This window comes from Myotis brandtii, unplaced genomic scaffold, assembly GCF_000412655.1.
Source record: "Myotis brandtii unplaced genomic scaffold, ASM41265v1 scaffold147, whole genome shotgun sequence".
In the NCBI taxonomy this organism is placed as follows: Eukaryota; Metazoa; Chordata; class Mammalia; order Chiroptera; family Vespertilionidae; genus Myotis; species Myotis brandtii.
In genome coordinates, this window is record NW_005355292.1 from 804,559 (window position 1) to 827,369 (window position 22,811).

A 22,811-nucleotide genomic window follows, 5' to 3' on the forward strand; every position below is an offset into this window, starting at 1 on the left:
CAACCCCCCCCCCCCCCCCTCCCCATTCCACTGCAGGGTGGGCGGGGGCGGGAGGGGTGAAAACAAATGACTTCTAAGTGGAGTCACCTTGAGGATCAGCACCCTTAATCAGTGGGCTCTCTTGGCCACGAGCGTCACCGGTTTTAGAAAACAGACACACCACCAACGATAACAAAAGATGACTGACCTTTGCCCTGTGTTTGGCGGACTGCAATGGCTATTAAACCCATTTCCTGCGGCATCTCAAACATCAACCTGCAAATGGTGGGAAAGACTGGTCAGCCAGAACAGGGACACGGGCAGGAGATCCTCCGGCGCAGACAAGATGGGGACACTGTTTACACTCGTGTGTGAAAGTGTGGGTAGGGAAGGCCACCCTCGGGCTGCACCCCATTCCCAGCCTCCGGAAGACTGAGGAGGCAGGCATGCGTACCACCTGAGCTGCGCCCCAGTGTAAGACGCTGTTATACTAGAGTTCTTTGGAATATCCCATCGAGTTCTTTCTGATGTGCTGTCCCCTCTTCGAGTGACAAGTAACAATTCCTGACATTTGTTTCTACTTACAGTGCGTTTCTGTTCGAACCCTAGAACATAATCATAACAGAAGTTTCTGATTATTCAGAAAACCAATATGGTGGCAATAAAGCCGTTTAAAAGATACACTCTCCCCTGAGAACTAATTATGCTTTAACTATAGTAAATAAATCTACACCTTCTGAGAACAAGGGAGAACCTTGGATCACTTTCGGCTTGAGTTCTGCTTTTAAACTGGTTTCACTTAAAAGAACACAAACTTCCCTTCAGGGGATAGGTAGGAAAGTGCACTGTATCTCCAGCAAACGGGGCAAGTCCCTTTTTTTCTGAAAAGGCAAGGGGGGGAAAGCCCTCATTCTGCGAATTTCCTCCCAACTATGTCCTCCATGTGCTGGCCCCGTGCTAGGACGGCGTTCTCACGCCCAGGAGCGGCTGACCAGGTTCTGCGCGGGTACAGTTCATGGTAGGATTCGTAAACAAAGCAAAGATCAGGTTTGCCCACTTGTCAGGGCCGCTGCTGGGGCCTCTTTGAACTACTTTTTGGAGGGAAGAGGCCAGGGCACAGAGGAGGGAGAAATGGTATTTTGTATAAACAAAGTTTCTCATAATAGTTTCCAGGGTTCCACAGCACCCCTGGCCGAGGAGAAAGGGCTGAAGAAAGCCCACGCTTGGAGTAGCTCTTCCTCCTCTCCCGTGGGCTCCAGGAACGAGTGGAACGTGACAAATGGGAAGAGGAGGAGGACACTTCAGAGCAGAGAAAAACAACCCTGTGCCTCCGTGCGCCCCTGGCTCGCAGAGCTGTGCCCCGTGTGTGCAGGCACCAGGGAGGAGGAGCCCAGAGACCCCTGTACTTGCTGAAAGAGCCCGGCCAGTGGGGTAGGGGGCGTCGGGTAGGGGGCGGGCCGGGCCCCAGGCACAGGGCATTCCCAGCAAACAGGCCGCCCGCCGCCCACAGCCCAGGCCCCTTCCATCTCCCATGAAATACAGCTCCAGAGGTATTTCTCTTGGACGCCATGAATAGCCCATTGAGATGCACGGTGCCTAGACAAGAAAGCGTCCTTTTCTTGTGTTGGGCCAGCGGAAAGGCCTGAGAAGGGAGCTTTGTCCCTGCAGGGAGGGAGATTGTCTTCCAGGCTCCTCTGCGCCCCAGAGGGCCCTGCCGTCCCTCACCTGGGCAAGGCAGGGCCGGGGCTCTCGGGGAGGGGAGGGGTGATTTAGCACCTTGTGCACAGACTGCAGGGCGCCCTCCATGCCAGGCAATCTAGGATGTTCTTTAAACAGACCTAAACAGCCATGCGCTATAGCCAACGACGGTGCTGGTGGAACTGGGGGCAGGCGGGTATTCAGAAACCAAACACAGACTTCTAGAACAAAGAGAAATGATTAAGGGAACATATGCACTGAGCTGCTGGAGGCTTGGCAGCAGTTAACAGGGCACATTGATGAGAAGACGGGTCTGTGCGCTGAAGGCCAAGAGGAAACTGCGAGGAGGGAGACAAGCGGGGAAGGGGGCAACACTGAACCGGAGACAACTGGAGGCCGCCGGATTTATTTGTGCATCTGAGATAACTCTGGGGGCCAAACCGCACGGCCACAGGCAACAAAGGAGCATTTATGAACCCGGTAACTTGTGCATCTCTCCAAATGAAGTCGCTGGAGTCTGCTTTAGCGGCAAGGAGGCACCGTAATACATTTCCATCCCGACTTGATGTTCTCACAAAAGGAAACAGAAAAGGAAAAAAGGAGGGGCTCCATAATGATTACCGCCTTGCCTCTGGATGGTTTCTTTCCTGTTGGCAAAGGCTATGGAGTAAAAGGCTGTGTGAGTGGCAGCTGAGTGCTTTCACTGGAGGACCAAGCGGGCCTGCAAGCAAAGTGTTCCGATGTCTGACACATCCCGGCCCATAAAAGTCCCCCTGCAAACAGGGCAGAGTCCTGGCCACTTAGGTTCCTAAGGACATCACAGCACCTACTGGGTGCTCTGCCAATGGGAACATATGAATTTCATGAGGTCGTTGGAATGAAATTTCAAAACTAAGACTAACCTAGAAGACAGGCCAGTACGAATTAGTGAAAATTCTGAAGGAATAAAAATTTAAATTCAGACCCGGTCAATCCACTTTGGGGTTTTGAACCAAGGAAATAGCCCACACTCACCACAGTGCTACAAGTAAAAATGTGTAAAAGCCTAAGCATCCAGCCAGGGAATGTTATGTTACTGTTGTATATGAAGTCAGTGGAATAATTTGTAGTCATTAAAAATCACAATTATGAGGCTGTGACAACAATAGACGCACGCAATAGAATGTTAAATTACAGAAGCAGGACACAAAACTACATACACTTTTATTCCAACTATGTAAGATTCATAGAAAGGGAAGGAGTGAGATTTGGTAAAACTCTTTCCTGTATTTTTAAAATTTTCTTTAACATGATTAGCTACCTTTAAAATTATTTTGAAAAGTTTTGGGGGGAAAGCATGATTTTTATGTTCAGACATAATATCTAATTAACGTCAAAAACACTTGTAAGACAGGACTAAAGAGCTGCTTTAAAAATAACTAAGTCAGTCAGTTATCTGTAGCCCCTTTTATTATAACCAATGAGTAAGAGCTTATCTGACAGTAATTAACGAGCAGAAATGCTTCAAGCCAGTCTTTTCTTATGCAATGAGAACCTTAAAAATGTTATGCCTTCAGACGCGGTGACTGTGCGTCTAAGATGGAAGCCTCAGAAGCATTCAGAGGGAGAAAGAAGAATTTGGGGGCACAGCTACTCATCACAGCATACATTGCGGAAAATCAGAGATGGTGCCAACAGTCCGCGATAGAGGAGCCAAAAAGAATCGCAGCGGCCCCACGTGCGAGAGTCCCTTCACCAGTGGAGATGCTATACACAGCGTGACTTCCATGACGTTTAAAATAAACTTCTTAAGATATTAGGAAATATAACAAAGTATCAGCTGCGGTCATTTTAAGGAGTATAAATACTTGAAAACTATGGATAAGTACAAAGCAGAAAATAAGCCATCCACAGAAGTCCTTTTTGAAAATTTACCACCCAGAGGTTACACGGAACATAACGAAGACATTCAAATCATCATATCATCCTGTCTTTACCTTCCGGAGCTACCCACTGATACCATCTCCTCTTCTTACTAAAAGTATATATTCTTTTAGACATGTTCCCCATTAAAAAAAACATGCATCAGTATATTTTACAAAATACATTTCTGACAATTGGAAAAATTCCTTACTTGAGGTAGTACAATGATGTTGTTGACACAGCTATGGACATTCTTGCTACGTTAATAACTAAAAAGAAAGGCTTAGCAGCAGCAGCATGGTCCCATTTATGCGGGCTCTGTGTCCCGGGTGCGCTGATGGAAGAATCCAGGGCACATGCTAGCGCCGTCATCTCCAGGACGTGGAGGCACAATTCTGTTACGAGTTCAACATCTTTTGTGTTGTTCTATGTCATCTCTGGGTGGTAGAATTTCAAGTGGCTTTCATTTTCTTCTTCATACTTTTCTGACTTTCCCAATATTCCTACACTTGGAGTACATTCACTTTATAACCAGGGAATGTGCTATAAAAGAGTTACGTAAACCCAACCTTCCTTCAAGTAGGTTATGCACGCATCCGCCAGCTCACTAGCTGGTGAGTCATCTCCTTTCCCAGAGATCAGACTCACAATGCCAAGGCCAGCAGCTGCCGAGCTGTTACGGGCTCCCTGCACGCACCCTCCCGTAGCTCACACGACATACGTGCTGCCACGCCTGTCCCTTGCACGGATGCCTGGTGGAGCACGTGGCCTGTGCAGAGGAGGCAGGCTGAGTCCCGGTGCAGTCCCTGGGCAGACGCCTCTGGGCTGGGAGACGACTTGCACACAGCGGCCGGCATCCTATTTTCGTCTTTGTGAGCCATATGGCCTCTGCGGCAAACATCCAACCCTGAGGCCCCAGCCCCAAAGCAGCTGCAGATAATATGTAAATGAGCAAGGGTGGTGGTGCTCAGGGGAACTACGTAGACACAGAAATTCCCATTTCATATATGTTCATGTGTCACAATACAGCATTTTAAAAAATTACTAAGCTTTGTTTTTAGTTTATAGAAAACCAACAGAATGTAGAGTTCTCTTCCCACACCCCATCCATCTCCCCTCAGTTTCCCTACAATGAACACCTCATATTAGTGAGGGGCTTTGCCCCACCTGGTTAAGGTGCTGTGTGCCAGGTTTTTGCACTGTGAAGTTCCTGTTTTTCCCTTGTAATTAAGAAATACTTCTGGAAAGATAAATATGCTCCTCATAGAACTTAATCTACTAGTTTTGTATCTATGGATGAGTCTTGCTTGACTCGATTATTTATTTGATGACTGAAAAAAAGTAGTTTTCTGATGCCATCACTTATTTCGTATTTGCTTGCGGGACACTACTGTGAGCACTTTTCCTTCTCCCCACTTATTTATCCTTCTAGTTATTTATTTATGTCAGAATGGACCTGGGAATTCTCACTCAATAGGGTGTATATATTATGATCATTATTCATTTGGAAGCTCAGCTGCCCTAGATTCGGCCAGTGGACGCTGCTTCAAGCTGGCTGCTTCCTCCTGAGAGGGCCCTGCCACCTTCCCCATTTCCTTACTTCCTGGCATAAGAGGTTCCAGGCTCCGTTTGCACTTTCTCAGCTCCAGCCCTGGAATCAGCCATTTATGCAAGGAGCTTTGGCTCCATTTTGTGGAGAGTGATATTTATAAAACAAATCTGAGTGCCGGGAAATAGCTAAAAAGTGAGTGTGTTTTTCACCTCCCTCCCGCCCTTCCATAGACCCATCCGTCTACCTTAAACTCTGTGAGTTCACTGAAAACTCCAATTACAATCCAGCATGAGGTTCACTCTATCTCCTTTCTATATCGGTACTTCCTTCTCTAATGCTGAGAAATCTGGCTCACATTATCTCAAATGTATTTACTTATTTGCTCAACACTGTAATACACAGAGAGTGGTTTCAGAACTGCTGACCCATGCTACTGTGAAAAACAAACTTACTAACTAGGGTTCACTATTTATGCACAGTTCTTTTTGTCTCTAGCCTGAGGGGCTATGGTAAATATTATGTTTAGAAGTTCCTTTTCCTTTCACTTTAGTGTGGCTATGCTATTCATGTGAATTAAGGTTAGGCTTAAGTGTACTTCTGTCTTCCATTAGAGGGTCTCCGCTCCCACCTTGTTTCTCTTCTATTTTTAACTCGGTCCAAGGGTCAGACCTGTACAGAAAAGCACACTCCGAGGAGTGGCAGGTCCCCACCCACCCCTTCCACCTAGATCTCCCTTTCCTCTACTCTCCGTAGTAACAACTCAGCTAATCCCACTAGCTGCTGGTTATTCCTCCCATGTTTCTTTCTGCACAAACGAACAGACACATGTGTGTTTTCTTATCTGCCTTTCTTCCTTAGAGAAAGTTACCAGTTGGAGATACTTCTTTGCTTTTTGTGTCATCCTACCTCCCCCACTTACTATAACCTGGAAACTATAACTTACTCTAAGTTAATAGAGTCTTCCTCATTCTTTTCTACAGCTAAGTGGTAACCCATTGTGTGCATGTAACATAGCTATTCAACTCCTCCCGATGCATCTATATCAGCATTTAGGTGGTGTCCAAAATGCCAGGAAAATGAATCCCTTGTTCACATGTATTTCTGTATTGTTGATGGTGTCTCTTCAGGGTGAATTCTAAAAGTGGAATGCTGAGTCAGAAGGAAAATGCATACGTAGCTTTGTTAGATATTGCCAGACCCCTCCATTACTAATGAACCAGCGTGGATAGCATACGTTTTCCACAGAGCCTTGGCAACACAGGGTGATGTCATACTTTTTAGCTTTTGCCAATTTGATAGGTGAGAAATGGTATTTCAGTGTAGTTGTACTTTGCCTTTCTCATGTATGTGAGGTTTTCAAATGTTTAAGATATGTAGTGTGTGTGTGTATAGTGTGAATAACCTATTCATGTCTTTTACCTATTTTTAACAGCTCCTTATATTTAGGTACTATTAGGGCTCTAATCTGTGTTATCTTACCAATATTTCCTTCCAGTTCGTTGTTTATCTTTTGATTATTTATGGTGTTTTGTACCATACAAAATTTATTTTTTATGTTTCTGTAGTCAAGTGTATCAGTCTCTTTTTTAACTGCCCCTTGTTTCTGTGTCCTCATAGCCTTTCCCCAGGCCCATGTGATACGGGAATTCATCCACTGGTTTCCAGGCCTTACAGGGCTTCACTTTTTAAATGTGGATCCTGGCTCATTTGGTGTTTACTCTTATGTATGGTGAAAGGTAGGGATCTGGTTTCCCCAAATGTCTATCAAATTGTCCCAGGACCATTTGCTAAAAAGTCTGCCTTTGGGATAGGAATTTGAATGCCATCTTTATTATACACTAAATTTCTATATACACTCAGGTCTGTTTCTGGACTTTCTATTCCTTTCTGCTGGTCTCATTTATTCATGTGCCAGTACCACACTGTTGTAATGACAGAGGCTTTAGTGTCTAGGCTTTAAAATCTAGCAAGGCTAGTACCACCTCATGGCTTTTACTTTTCATTGTCTTCCTGGCTCTTCTTACGTATTTATTTTTCCAAATGAACTTTAGCATCTACTTGTCTAGGTTAATGGTAAATAAAAAAAAACACTTAATGATATTTTGTTACAAATGTATTAAATTTATGAGTTACCTGCAAAGAATTGACATTCTTGTGATGTAGAGTTGTCCCATCTATGAACAAGGGCCGTCTTATAAATTTGTTCAAGTTAACTTTTGTGTCTTTCAGACACGTTTTAAAGTTATCGCCTGTAAAATTTTGCACATTTTTTGTTAAATTCATTCTTAGGTATTTTATCTTATTTGTTGCTATTGTAAATGCATACTGTAATAGCCTTTGCTGGTTATTATATGTGTCTATGGAGACTATTGATTAATATGCTAATTTTATATCATGCTCTCTTACTAATCAATGAGAGGATCATTGATTCGCTAATGTTTCCCAGGTATACCATCAGATCATCTGCAAATGGATCAAGTTTCTCTCCCTTTTCAATCATGCCTGTAGCTGACTCCTCTTGTCTCCTTGGATTGGCTAATCCCTTCAGAGCAATGTGAAGTGGAAGTGGAGATAGTGGGCATCCTTGCCTTGCTTCTGATCTTAATAGATCCCTTATTTCTTAGGGTTTTCCCACAAAATAGGACGTTATCTTTAGGACACATACACAATCTTATTAAGAAAATACCCATTAATTCCCATTTTTAAAATGTATTTATCAAAATGTTAAATTTATAAAATGTTTTTCTAGCATCCCTCTCCCTCCCTCTCTCTGACACACACACACCCCACTCTTGACTATATGACAAGTACACTAGCCAACACCCACTTTAAGATTTCTCCAAGGCCTTGTGAACTAATTAATTGATTGATAAACCATGGATCTTCAAGTACAGGCAAAGGATGGATCTCCAGGTACTCAGAAAGCACCACAGGGTTTTGGACTCATATAACCCAAATGGTTCCATTTACTGAGCATCCAGCCATGTGCTGGGCCCTCGGTATGAGCGATTTTCTCACTGAAACGCACTGACGACTCTTGTGAAGGCCACTGCCATGTGGTCTCATTTTATTGATGAGAAAGTGGGGCCACAGAGCCTGGTGAGGTCCCAGCACAGGTACCCAGCGTTGCCTGGCTCTGAGGCCCACTCCCTGAGTCACTATCAAAGAATCTCTTCCTTTATCAAAGCAAAATGTGAAGGCAGACATGCCACCAATCTCTTAAAATGCATTTTTCCAGTTGTGTAAGGTTGATGGTTCTGCGGATTATACGTTTTCTGGAAAGTTATGAAAATATAGGCCCAAAGAATAAAATCAATATGGGGTTTTTGCATTTTTAAGAACTGAAATAGAGTCATCTTAAGTTTTTAAAATTAGACAGCACACTTGCACCCAAGTTCATTAGCCAGGTCTTTTTGCCCGAGTTTTCCCTGCTCTCTACATGCTTTTGCTTCAAAGACACCCAACTTTCCTCACCCAATTTGCATAAAGTACTACTGTAAGCAGTTTCCTTCCCTGCAGAGCTAAGAGGCTGCTGAAACGCCGGGCAGACAAAGCAACGTGAAGGTAATGAATTTCTTCCTCTAGAAAGGGGAGCCCCACCCCACCACTCAGGCCCTCACTGGGCCCGTTTTCCACCCAGTGCCACGCCACTCATGGGTAATTATGAGGAAGAATGTCCTGCCTGCCAGCTGGCCTCAAAACCATGGCTTCTTTCACCAGCTCGCTGCCCTGGATGTCACCCTTCCTGCTGCCCCGCATGGCGCACACCTCAGAGCTGCTCGGAGCCTTCCTCGGCCCCGCCCTGCCGGAGATCAGCAGCCTGCCAGAGCCTGTTGGACCAGAAAGCTTAGCACCAGCTTAACTCTTCACTCAGTGGGACAAGGGGCCTTTCTTTCACGCAGGGCTTGGCTCCACGATATGCCGGGTTTATGGCCCCCATGACTAAACCTGGTTCAGAATCCAATTCTATCACAGATTTTCATTCAAATGGTCATTTTCCAATCACCCCTTCCCAACTCCATTTTCTGCCTGCCCTGCTGCCCCTTGGGGGTGGCCTGTGGTGGGCTCAGTGCTGGCAGGACATGCATCCTGCTCCCTTACTCAGTTCTTTTGTTTCACTTCATTTTCCCCGGGGCATGCTACCATATCGCTGCAGATGGAGGCGCTTTTACTTCTATTTCAATGTGTGTGCCTCTAATTAGCTTCTCTCCTCTACTTGAAAGGACCAGTATCTCTGGGAGGATGTGCAGTAGAGGTGGAGTGGGCATCCTGGCCTTGCTCCTGGTCTTTGTGGAAATGCTCAAGATGTCTCCATTAAGGGAGACGCTGGCTTTAGGACTCAGTGGATCTCCCAAGGCTGGACCCGTCTCTACCCTCACATTCTCCAGGGCTCTGGGAAGCACTATTTCCTCTCTGGCCCCTTCAGGCCCAGGATGGGAAGAGGGAGATCCCCTCTGTGGCTGGTCTTGGAGACGCCTCCAACCCATGTAGGGTCCTGCCACCCTGCCTTCACCTTCGTAAGCTCCCCTTCATCTCAGGTGGATGCTCTTGTGGCCCTGGTGGCTGCAGTCACCGACCATGTGCCCTATTTCAACAGGACACTTGTGCGTGGAGATGACCTTGAGCACAGATGAAAAGGGAGCTTTTCCTGGGGTTTCCTGAAACATTTCTCTCCTGGGATCTTTGTCTTCATCCTGCCTTTTCCTGCCCCTTTAAAAAGAAAGTTCTTCCCATTTGTTAATTTTTGAGAGTTTTTATTGCCTTTTATTTTGCTTGACATTTTATAATCAATCTTCTGTATATGTTTATATATGCTTTTCTGTTTAAATTTTGTTTTAAATCTAAAAAACATAGTACCATACCGCCAAAGGTGTCAGGAAACACGCTCAACTAAGGACAGGCTCCAAAGGCTGCTCTGCCAACAAAATGCCAGTAAAATCTGAAACCCGGGTTCAGACACACTGGGAATGTTCCAAAATTTAAAACTTAAAGAACCTCTTTATTCCAGTAAATCAGCTTCCCTGTGAATACCATCGAAATCCTGTTTTAATGAGGGAGGGAATATCAGAGGAAGGGGTGGAGAAGGAAGGGATTTAGACGAGTACAAAATTTAATTTAAAAACTATTATGAGAAGTTTAATTTCTCCCTCCCCCAACCAAATACATAAATCTTTTCCTTGGGTTTTCTTTGTTTCATTTTTCTTTTTAAAAACATTTTAAAGGCATCCTGAACCATCTCAAACAATGATAGAGCAAGTCATGGGGGTGGGGGGGGGTAGTTTTTAATAACAAACATTTATACACTGGATTCCTATTCATTGAAATGCCATGTCAGCTACAGGGGAGAATGCAAACAAGTTCTAAGGAAAGTTACATCCTCGCTGAACATGAACAAACAAGGAGGAAAGACGCCAACAGAAGGATGACTAACAACACAAAGCCCAGGGGCCACTGCAGGCTCCGGGCAACGACGAGTCAGAGTTCAGGGGGCAGCTCCCTCCACGTGAGGGCTGAGGCACAGCAGGCCCTACCCTGCATTTAAAGACCGGAACACGGTGGAAGGACGCTCCCTTTGTCAATAAGTTCAGCTACACACAGCATTGCATTCGGCCCAGAGCGGGAACGTGTCGGGGCCAGGAAGTACTGAACAAACCCCCGGAGCAGGGACTGCTCAAGTTTTTCGGTTGGGGGTGTGTGTGTGCCTGCGTGTGTCCGTGTTGGTCCGCCTGGGACACTGTCACTTTCACTCTAAGTCCGTGTGACTCAGCGTCCCCCAGGGCCCCGGTGGGAGGAGCACTTCCTTAATCCTACGGGGAGCTGGCGAGTCAGTGCCAGTCTCTGGGGAGTGTGGCCCTCCAGCCAGCACCGTCACCATCAGCAGGCACTGCCCCCAGAGTGAGGGGCTCACAGAAAAACCAGCCAGGCACTTCGCTGGGGGGCCCCCGAGGGTGCCCAGCCTATGCTGAGCCCCAAGCTTCTTGTAGATGAAACTAGGCTCCACCTCTTACCCCCTGGGCATCATGAGCAGTGAATGTGTCACTGTGCGTGGATGCCCTGAGCAGAGCACTGGCACGCCGTGGGCACTGAGTTAACGTGAGCTCTTCCCTCTGATGTGCCGGAGGGACAGAGACTCCACAGCAGAGCCTCTCCCAGGAGAGGAGGTGGCTCCCACATTCCAGACCAGTGCACTCTTGTCGGAGGTCCTCTGCCACAGAAGATTCTGGAAAAAGAGGAATCACCTCATTTCCCATCCAACATCACATGATGGTGTGGAAGACAGAAAAGACCTGTGAGCCCTAGCCAGTTTGGCTCAGTGGAAGGAATCTCAGCCTGCAGACTGAAGGGTCCCAGGTTCGATTCCAGTCAAGGGCACATGCCGGGGTTGCGGGCTCAATCCCCAGTGGGGTGCGTGCAGGAGGCAGCCGATCAATGATTCTCTCTCATCAGTGATGTTTCTATCTCTCTCTCCCTCTCCCTTCCTCTTTCTTAAATCAATAAAGAAATATATTAAATTTTTTTTTAAGAGAAGACCTGTGAAAACCCTGACAAAGCTACCAAGTGCTATGTGAATGCGGTGGTTGTCTCCTGGCCGATAAATAAATGCCTAGCCCACCTGTGTTGACACCAGGCTGGAAGCTGTCTGTGCCCTGGCCCATCCACCAGAGGGTGGCCAGGGAGGGTGGTCAGGGAGTCATCTCTTTTGTTTGTCATCCCTCTGGTTGGCTCTAGTCTGATCGTATGTTTCTTCCATTTCCATTTTGCTAGATTCGGTCCACTCCCTCAAGCCTCTAGTTAAGCTGCCCAGTGACTCCCCAGGAAAGATAGAGCGCGGCGTCTCCTGGAGATGGCAATTGTCTTCCTGCAGCTGAGCTGTGCAACCGCCCCTTCTGCACACAAGCTCCGTGTTTGGAGAAGCGCCCGCAGAACCCGAGAAATGAGGGACTCACACGCCTGGCGAGAGGGAGGGAGGGCAAAGGTCACCACCACCTGCGTGTGCTGGGTTCACGGTGCAGCTGGGCTGGGCACGGTGTACACGGAGCCAAACGGCGCAGCACAGCCACCCTGTGTCACCAGAGGGACCCCAGTGGACTCTCCAGCAGAACGTGGGGACTGACACCCCTCTGGACCTACTGCTAAACACTATCCCAGCGAATGACCCTCATAAAGCCAAGAATAGTAAACGGAGCTTACCATTCTAATGAAATCGAGCTTGCCGGGTGTGCCTGCACAAAATGAAACTGCCTGGAACTTCTCATAACGCTTTTTACGATAAGCATTAAAACGCAGGGAGGAACATGAAAGTCCCTGCACGGCCCAGGTCTGGAAGGAGGGAGAGAGGAGGACTTGTGGGCGGGGTCTGCGAGAGAGGCTTATGCGCGGCGTTCCAGTGGGAGATTATTATAGAAAATGAGTGTGTTATTAAAAGGATCCTGAAGTTATAAAAACTCAAAGGAATTTTTATTGAGGATAAATAACTTCTTTGGTAAAGATGAATAATTCATTATTATAATACACCGACATGCAGGGGAGCCCCAACTGCCACCACCCCATTTCCCACTGACTGGGGTGCAGTCATCTGCCAGAGCTCTATAACTGCCAGCAGTTAGATTTTGTAAGGCTTTTTTTTTAAGATCAGGTACACATTCTTTGATTACGAAAGTTCTAATAGGTATGAGAGTCCCTCCAGTTAGCAATTGAGTACCTTCATTATCCTATTAGAAAAAGGCAACAAAATGACCATCTACAGCCTCACAATTTGAGGCAATTTTTTCTTCCTTCTTAAACGCTACACACCCCCTCCCTCAGCTACACACCCCCTCACCCACCGCATGTCACAGAGAGAACAGAATTATAGTGTCAGACAACTCTAGTCTAATGTGAACAATTACTTAATGCAGTCTACGTCTTTCAATTAATCCAATTAATGAAAATTGTGCTGAAGTATGACTTCAGGCTTTAATTATCCAAGTAATTTAAACATGCTCCCTACTTATAATTTGTGTGTGTGTCCATAAACAAAGGAAATTTCCGTTTACTCTGTCCACAGTCATGAGTTCTAAATTAGTAAAGGCCAAGTAAGGTTCCCTTTGCTGTGGTCAGAAGTATGTAGGATAGTTAATTTACAAAAGTAACTGTACTGTAGTTAGTTTGGAAAATAAAAATGAAAGATATAATCATTCACCCTAACACAACTATTACCACTTTTCCATATTTTCTAGGTCTTTTTCAGATGCAAGTTTTAAGAATTTTATTTTAATCCTCACCCGAGAATGTTTTATTATTGATTTTTAGAGAGAGAGTAAGGGGGGGAGAGACATTAATGGAGAGAGAAACATCAATCAGTTGCCTCCCATATGTGCCCTGACTGGGAATCGAACCTGCAACCTTTTGGTGTATAGGGTTACGCTCAACCAGGTGCGTTTTAAGATTTTAATCTAAAAACTATTAATTTATTTTAACCTGCTTTTTAATTTATCTGAGCATTTCTCTACATTGTTAGTCTTTCTGTTGATGGATAATATTCCATTGAATCACTGTATACAATGTGTTTAATAGTAAATCTTCATGAGTATGGATTTTCCCATATATCTGATTATTTCTTAAGGGCAGAGGACTAGAAGTAGAATTATTGGGTCAAAGCATATAAACTTCTTGTGGTTCCTTAATGCTACCATCAAGTTGTTTTTCAAAAGGCTGTTCCAATGTATAGTCCCACCAAGGCTTAAGAAGGGCGCCTGTTTCTTTATATCCTTGCCTGTCTCAAATAGTGGCATTTAAAAAAACAAACCATGTTATCTGTTTGTTTCGTTTTGGGCTAATTTCGCCGGTGAAGAGAGTTCAATGTATTGTAAAGGATTATGAGGTAGGGCTCTATGATATTACCCTGCCTCCTCTACTCAGAGTAAAGACATAAAAATAACCATAAAGACACATCCTGTGCTTAGCTGCCTTCCTCAGAGTCTTAAGTTCCTGCTCATCCACAGAGAAAGATCCAGAAGGCAGAGAGAAGGCTCCAATCTGGTCAGTCAAGACTCAGCAAGAGGGCTGTGTGCCCTGGAAGGCGGGCAGGACACGCTGGGGCCGTCTGCAGGGCGTCGCCTCAGTCGGCCTGCAGCAGCACTTGTGTGTGGAAAGCAGGAGATGGCAGGATCTGGGTGTTCTCTCCATTTAAGAAGATTATGAAGTTGGTAGCATTTTCTTACAGTATGCCTTTCCCCTTCATTGCCTATCAGTTGATTTGGCTCTGGTGTGGCTTCTGATTCTTTTTATAGCACAGAATTCGGGTGTTGTGCAATGAACTTTGTCAACAGAATGAAATGAAATAGCACATTAAGGTGTGCCTTAATTTGAGCTTGCTTGTCTCTACAGTGGGTTAAAGATGCCTTATCGAGAATCTTCTGGAACATGAATCATAATAGAAAAGATTTCACATGAGAGAAAATATAGCAAAGTATGTATGCGCTTGTCCAAAACAAAATCTACACCCACCTCACTGTGCCTTGGGTAACCCTAAAAAACACTCTTGCTTACGAAAACTTTCTAACGTATAGATAGTAGCAGGAATTGTAAGGGGCCCCGTGTGTGCTGGCGATCAGTGTCTACAAGCGATTAGGTCCCTGAATACACCCAAACTGGAGTGGGGCGCCTCACGGCTCCCCAACCCGCTCAGCCCACCCATCCCGTCTTCCCAGCAGCCAGGGACCCTCAGCGACACAGCTTTCAGCATTTGCGAGAAGCAGCACAGCCAACTGCCAAATTCCTGCTGGTCGGCCAAGAGGTATGAACCAAAAATGAAAAAACATGAAGGCCTTGGTTTTTAAAGGCAATACATCAAACATAAAAAGAGCTCTTTTGTATGAATTTTCGGTGTGGGAGCCAGAGAGGAGAAAATCACTCTGCCTCCCGGGAGGAAGCAGCTTGACCTCACCTGCGACTTTTCTCTTACCATGTGGGTTTTTCTCACCCCATTAAATGTAACCTACTCTAGGTGGGTCTGTACTGTCTGCGAGAAATAGGGAGTGATGGGAACATGCGATGGGCAGCCTGGGACCGAGAGTAGCTCTGAGCGGCCTGGAAGGGGGCCCCTCACGAGCCACGTAAGCCGGGGCCACGAAGGCAGGGGCCCATGGGCCATGTGGAATGCGGCTGTTTCAAAAGGCCTGGCTGGGAGACCACAAGGATCAAGTTTCCATAGCTTCATAAACCTTGCAAGGGGACCCCCAAAACACACTCTTTGAAAGGGAAGAGGAAAAAAAGAAAAAAGGAGAAGAAACAGGTTAAAATGGGGCGTCCTCTCACCACTTAAAAAGGCGGGTTGGGATGGCTGAGCAGGGTTCACACTGTGAACCCCAGGGGAGCAGACCTGAGAAAAGCAGTATTGCAGGGGTGGGGGCGGCCAGACAGGCGCTCGCGCCTCAGAAACCGGGCAGAAGATGCTCTACTTGTCATCAAGGCTCTGGGACCTGCTGCACAGAACAGGAAAAGACAAACTCAGCGCAGGTCCCTGAGTCCCCAACCCATTAACCAGGTGCCAATAGTGACACCTATGCAAGAACCCTGTTAAATCACCTGGCAGCGCTCAGCAGGCTCTCAGCACTGACCCCTGGGACAGGCAGCCTTTTCTCCCGTCACACGGCAGGAGGACGAGCTCCTTTGGCATCTGTGTGACCAGAGACAGCTGCCACCTGCTGACAACCCACTCACTGTGCTGTGTCAGGGCAGAGGAGCGGGAGGAGCCACAGCAGTCACTGCTGACATTCCGCCATGTCAGACTTGCTGGAGGCACTTCCTGTGGCTCAACTGAGGGTCATCATCAGCTGCTTCTCTCCCAGCCCTTTGTGAACTGCTGCTTGTGGTTCCATTTAATCCCGGGACAGCTCCAGGCTGGGGACTGTGACAGCCCCATTTGTAGATGAGGCAACGGATGTTACGATCCAGGGTCGGTACCCACGACAAGCAACTGCTGAGCCGGGAGTGCCAGCACCTGGAGAAGTGGGAGCATTCTAGACATTTTGAAAGTGGGACCAACGGGATTTGACGATGAACTGGATTCCTGAAAGGACAGGCGTCCATGATGGGTCCCAGAATTCTGCCACAACTGCAATAACAGGGAGGTCCGCTCGCTGAGAGGAAGAGGCCTGGGCTGAGCAGGTGGAGGGTGAGGCCAGGTGCTGGGTTCACATGTGCCTGCCGGCCAGCCCGGGAACCTAAGCAGGGTCTGTAGTGGAGGGACAGACGACCCTGTAGAGAGCTCGGGACGAGGCTCTTCACTTGGGAACCATTGCCTTGGAGATGTACGTACAGCCTGGGACCAGGAGGTCGGCTAAGGAATGAGTCAGACTACAGAGGGAAAAGTCTGATTAACTTGACTTTGTTCTCTGGCAAAGGCACCCGGTTAAGAATTCAGAAAGCCACAGCCTTGACTTACTTTCCAGAAGCCACGCCCTGTCATCACACCTGAGCTGGAAACACTGCGAAAAGCACCGCCTCCTCTGCTAAGCGCCACGGTGCTGCTTGTTCATGAGTGTGCACGTTCCGTGTGCAGAGCAGGGCGAGACGGACATAGGAACACGGGGTCCCTTCCTGAGAAGCTCATGCCTTCAAACACTTTTTAAATATATTCAAAATGGGAATAAAGGATGACAAGCATTTTCCAAAATAGCGACAACCTCTGGAACAAAGTCCTGAATAAATTTCACAGTTTCTATGCCACACACACACACACTAAGTACTTTTCAAACATCTGGTGAGCCCTGCCCCCGTGGGTCAGTGGTTGGAGTGTCATCCCATACGTACACCGTAAGGTTTCGGATTAGATCCCGGTAGAGGTGCGTATGGGAGCAACCAACTAATGTTTCTCTCTCACATCGATGTTTCTCTCCCTCTATCTCCCTCTCTCTAAAATCACATATCCTTGGGTGAGGACTTAAAAATAATAATTAAAGCCCTAACCGGTTTGGCTCAGCAGATAGAGTGTCGGCCTGCGGACTCAAGGGTCCCAGGTTCGATTCTGGTCAAGGGCATGTACCTTGGTTGCGGGCACATCCCCAGTGGGAAGTGTGCAGGAGGCAGCTGATCGATGTTTCTCTCTCATCGATGTTTCTAACTCTCTATCCCTCTCCCTTCCTCTCTGTAAAAAATCAATAAAATATATATTTAAAATAATAATAATTAAATATTTGACATATAAATGATTACATACTTTTCTAACTGAAACTACAAAATTTGAGACCATGACTACTTTAGAGCTCAAAAAATATGCAAAATTAGTATCCCATGACAGACAAATGTCTGAGGGTCCCATGTGGTCCAACCCCTTCCTTACAGAGAATGAGACACGCTGTCTTATGTGAAGGAGATCTGTGTTTCCCTTCTGGAAGAAATGAGGGAAGGACTCTTGCCATTCATTTCTCCCCCAGGGCCTGGGATAATGCTCTGTGCAGAGCAAATGCCCAATAAATCTAAATGAATGTCAAACGAATGAGTGAATAAATATTCATTAAAAATTAACTGGACAGTTAATTTAGGTCATTCACTGGAAAAAAGAAAAACAGTGAAACTAGAAAAGTATCTTTTTAATTTAAAAGGTTAATTAAGGACAAGGCTTTAAAAAAATATTTTGGTGGCTTAAGTAAACCAAACACTACTGGGGTTCAAAACAGCTGCAGTTTTTAACTTTGAAAACATTCCATTATGTCCCACAAATTAGAAAAAGAGAAAAGCTGTCGGACTCGTTTCATGATTCTAGTATGATCTCAAGTCTACGCAAATGCGCAAGCCCGTGCTTACGAGTGGTAACTCCCAGAAGGAAGAACTCAGGACCAGGGGGAAGAAGGAATGCAGAATGTACACTGACGTACAGAGATCATCAGACCTAAATCAACACGCTTATTATGTGAAGGTGACTTCTGACCACAATCTCTCTTACCTCTCTCCCTACATAATTTATGACTGCCATCCAAAGGCAGTATTTGTGTTATGTCTAAAATCTTCCAATCTGGCATTAAAACAAACATCTTCAGCAACAGAATAGAGGAATAATATCAGAAAACAGTATCCATACCATGTCCACAGCTGTTTTAATAGCATTTAGATCCAACATTTCATAAATATTAGAATTATCTCCTCCTAGTTTCACCTTATATTTCTGTTTTTATAAATCGGGGGAGGGCGTTTAAGAGGACTAGTAATCAGTGTGCTACACATCATTTGAGAAGCTTCCTGTGTAAAAAGCTCTATTTTAATACCTTTGCAAAATACGAAGGATTTCCAATTTGAACCTATTAAATGCATCTGCACTCACTCCTGGTGTGCACTTCCTCCGTGTCTCAAAGCTACATGGAGCCAGAGCCTGTGGGCACGAGACGGAAAGGGAGAGCGCCAGCCCAGCGTGCAGTGGGATATATCCTGACCCGGCACACAAAATCTGCAGTCTCCCCTACCCTGCGCCTGCATTCCCCACTTGTGCATTCACATAATTTACTTTGTAATTACTTACTGAGCACTTACTATATATCACTATTTTAGGGACCAAGGAATACAGCAGTAAACAGTACAGCAGGTACTAGATAAACAGCAAACAACACAATTTATATTAGGTAAGAAGGTCGGAAGAGTGTGGAGGCTGTGTTATGTCTTGTAAAGGATGGTTCGGGAAGGCCTCTTTCAAACGCTGACATGTGAGTAGAGACCTAAAGGGAGAGGAATGATCCAGACAGGAAAGGGGATCTAAGGTAGGGAGTGTGTGCTGCCCTGAGGCCCACTTGTGGGGGGCAATCACGTAGGGCTTCCAGGCAGGCACAACCATGGATTTTCACTGAGCGTCATATTTCCGAGACCCACCCACAGTCCTGCATGTATTAATATTTTGCTCCTTTATATCGCTGAGCAGTATTCCAGTAATTTGTTCATCTATTTACTAACTGATAAAGACTTAGTTGTTTCTGGTTTGGGGCTGCTATGAATCAAGCTGCCATGAACATCTGCATACAAGCCTTGGAGTGGACATATGTTCTCATTTATCTTGGGCAAAAAAATGCCTATGAGTAGCATGGCTGGGTCATACAGTGAGTGTACATTTAATTCCATAAGGTACCACTGGCATGTTTTCAGGTGGCTGCATCATTTTGCATTCCCACCAGCCCTGTAGGAGAGTTCCGGTTTCCCCGCATCTGCCTGTCGCTGCGTCAGCCCCACCAATGAGTGAGTAATGGTAGCTCACTGTAGTTTAACTTGCATTTCCCTGAAGCCCAGTGATACTGAGCATCTTCTCGTGTACCTTCTGGCATTCACGTTTGGTCGGGGTTTTTTTGGTGTTTTTTTTTTAAGTGTTTTTTCAAAGCTTGTGCCTTTTAAAAAATATTGGGTTGTCTTCTCAATACTGAGTTGTAAGTTTCTTTATATATTCTGGCTATAAGCCCTTTGTCAGACAAATGTTTTGCAAATATTTTTCCCCAGTCTGTGGTTTGCCTTTCTGTTTTAACTGTGCCTTATAATAAGAACAAAAAGTTATTTTGATTAAACTAAGTCATTTTTTCCTTTTACAAGTCATGCTTTTCGTGTCTTATTTAAAAAAATATTTCCTTACATCCATGTCACAAAGGTATTCTCCTATGTTTTCTTCTAGAAGTTTAATGGTTTAGCTCTGATATGTAGGTCTATGATCCATTTTGAGTTAATTTCCATATGGTATCAAATCAAGGTAGAGATTCACTCTTTTCTACTTTTTTTGGTTTTGTTTGAGCGAGCACCATACATTAAAATAACTATCTTCCCCACTGAATGAACTTGACAACTTATCAAAAGTCAATTGGAGCCCTGGCCGGTGTGACTCAGTGGGTTGAGTGTTGTTCCATGCACCAAAAGGTCACCAGTTTGATTCCCAGTCAGGGGACATGCCAAGGTTTTGGGCTCGATTCCCAATAGGGGGCATGCAGGAGGCAGCCAATCCATGTTTCTCTCTCTCTCTTTCCTCTCCCTTCCTCTCTAAAATCAATAAATATATGTATTTTAAAAAATCAATTGGACATATAAATGTAAGTCTATTTCTGGACTTTCTACTATGTTCCATTAATTTATACCTCTACCCTTCTACCATTATATACTATCTTGATTACTGGGACAAGGTACTTTTAAGATGTCTCTTAGATATGTAAAAATTAGGTATTAGGTATCTAAGTCTAACTATAGTTTATTTATATATCCAGTCAAGTAAGTATGAGAATCTGAAGATCGTGGAGAGACTGGAGATGTAAATTTGGAAGCCATCAGCTTAGAGATGATATTTAAAGCAGGGGATTAGGGGACACTCCCCAAGGCGTGGACACCCACATACGTGCCATTTCACACTTCGGTCAGCTTGTGCTAATAAAGTGCAGCCTGCCAACCTCTGACCTATAAGCAGCTGCAGCAGGGTCCAACAGCCCGATCTAACTTGGATCTGCCAGATTTCCATGGAGCAGAAAACTGGGCCCTACAAATCCAGGCCCGGATTCAGCCAGGAGGCGCAGGAAGTCACTCCAGCTTTCAAAGCCTCCCTTCTCAAATTTGGAAAAATGGCAATTCAGAAAGTAGCCAAAATCACAGGGTTGTTTGTGAGGAGCTAGTAATAGTAAAATGTAAACATGTACAGTCTCCTGAGGAAAGTCTGACCATCTTTCTACTGAAGAATGTCAGCTTCAAACCATTCGTTTCCACATTTACTGACTGTGCTTACTTACTATCACTGCAGAGACTGCGTGCCGACAGTTTCTGGACAAATGACCCCACAGGCTCTAAGGCTAGCTCGACCCCATCACCTCGTCAAGGAGTGAGATCACAGTGAGTGACTGAGGGCACCCCAACTCCGTGCTGGCGTGGCAGTCGGCAAGCAGAGTGCTTCCCACTGAAAACAGAATACAGACGCAGACATACTTGGAACACACTCCTGGCACCGTGTCCAGCACAAGCAGGCACCCCATAAGCACTTGGGGAGCAAACAGGCACCCACAACACAATGAGCGTATCATAACAAGCTGAGAAAACAGAGACTCTGCAATCGCGCGTGGTGAAAACCGACATTCTCACAGAACAGAGGCAGCCGCAGGAACAGCGGTTTCAGTTTCGGGAGCAGGCACCCTTCTGAGCACTCACGAAATGACTCACTAATCTCATGACATCGTCTATTATTAACTCTATTTATTGGTGAGGAAATAGAGGAGGAAAGTCCTATGATTACTCCCACTTTATAGATAAGGATCCATGTAAGTGGCTGGACTGAGACCTGAACCCAGGACTCTGGCTGTGGGGCTCCCCAGCCTCCTGCTCATTTTTAGAGCACTTTGTTCACCTCAAGTGTAAGGCACTATCTGGAAATTGCTTTCCCGTCATCTGTCATCTTAAAGCAACCTACCTCTACCTCACACAGCTTCAGAACCCAACCATGATTATGGAGCCCACCAAGGACAGTGAGTTCAGTGTTGGCTGCAGTTTCTTTACTTTGGGGTGTGAATTCTGTCCACTTCATATTGGGAGTGGTGAGTGGTGCTGAAGGAAAGAGACAAGATTACAAACCTGAGAACAATCCCTCACAAAGCTTTTGTTGAGTGGTGATAGTGCTGAGTGTAGTCAATGACAGCGTTTGCCTCTGGAAACTATACGGTGGATATAACGCTTGGGTGTTTAATGCACACAGAAGCAGCATGCAGGAAACCGTATTCAGCTGGGGGTGTGTGTGTATGAAAGTTAAAGAACAGACTGGTAGCCCTAACCGGTTTGGCTCAGTGGATAGAGCGTTAGCCTGCAGACTGAAGGGTCCTGGGTTCGATTCCAGTCAAGGGCATGTACCTTGGTTGCGGGCACATCCCCAGTAGGGGGTGTGCAAGAGGCAGCTGATCGATGTTTCTCTCTCATTGATGTTTCTAACTCTCTATCCCTCTCCCTTCATCTCTGTAAAAATCAATAAAATATATATATTTTTTTAAAAAAAGAACAGACTGGTAGATCACAAGGAAGCCATGGCCCCCCGAATTATTATTGTTAATCACGCCAGCCAAAACACATCCAGTTCACAAAAGAGAGCATGTAATTTTTCAACCGTCAACTGTCCACCAGAAGTTGATTTCAGTAGTTGCCTGCCCTACGACATTTTAGAAAACAGGTCCTCATACATAGCCCTTGGCTCAATTCATCTGTGCCATGTTCTACTATAACAATGGGGAAGTGGGCATGACAATCTAGAAAAGGGAAAAACAAGCTTTGTCTCACAGTTAAATTTTAACAGGCATGAGAAAAATGAAGGGAAAAATGCATGTCTAATTTCAGGCATATCCTATATAATAAAAGGCTAATATGCAAATCGACTGAACGGCGGAACAACTGGTCGCTATGACGCTCACTGACCACCAAGGGGCACATGCTCAATGCAGGAGCTGCCCCCTGGTGGTCAGTGCGCTCCCACAGGGGGAGCGCCGCTCAGCCAGAAGCTGGGCTCACAGCTAGTGAGCACAGCGGCGGCAGTGGCAACCTCTCTTGCCTCTGCAACTGCGCTAAGGATGTCTGACTGCTGGCTTAGGCCCACTCCCTGTGTCAGTCGGACATCCCCCCAGGGCTCCCGGACTGCAAGAGGGCACAGGCCAGGCTGAGGGATCCTCCCCCTCCCCCCCACCCCGAGTGCACAAATCTCATGCACTGGGCCTCTAGT

At 45.9% G+C, this 22,811-nt stretch overlaps 1 protein-coding gene across 1 annotated transcript in view; it reads right to left on the reverse strand.

The window, feature by feature from the left end:
- HLCS (holocarboxylase synthetase (biotin-(proprionyl-CoA-carboxylase (ATP-hydrolysing)) ligase)) overlaps nucleotides 1–22,811 on the reverse strand; it is a 150,906-nt gene that overhangs the window by 9,594 nt on the left and 118,501 nt on the right. Inside the window, exon 7 of the mRNA XM_005861283.2 lies at nucleotides 188–255. Within this exon, the coding sequence (XP_005861345.1) occupies nucleotides 188–255 (68 nt within the window). The remainder of the gene's footprint in view (nucleotides 1–187; nucleotides 256–22,811) is intronic.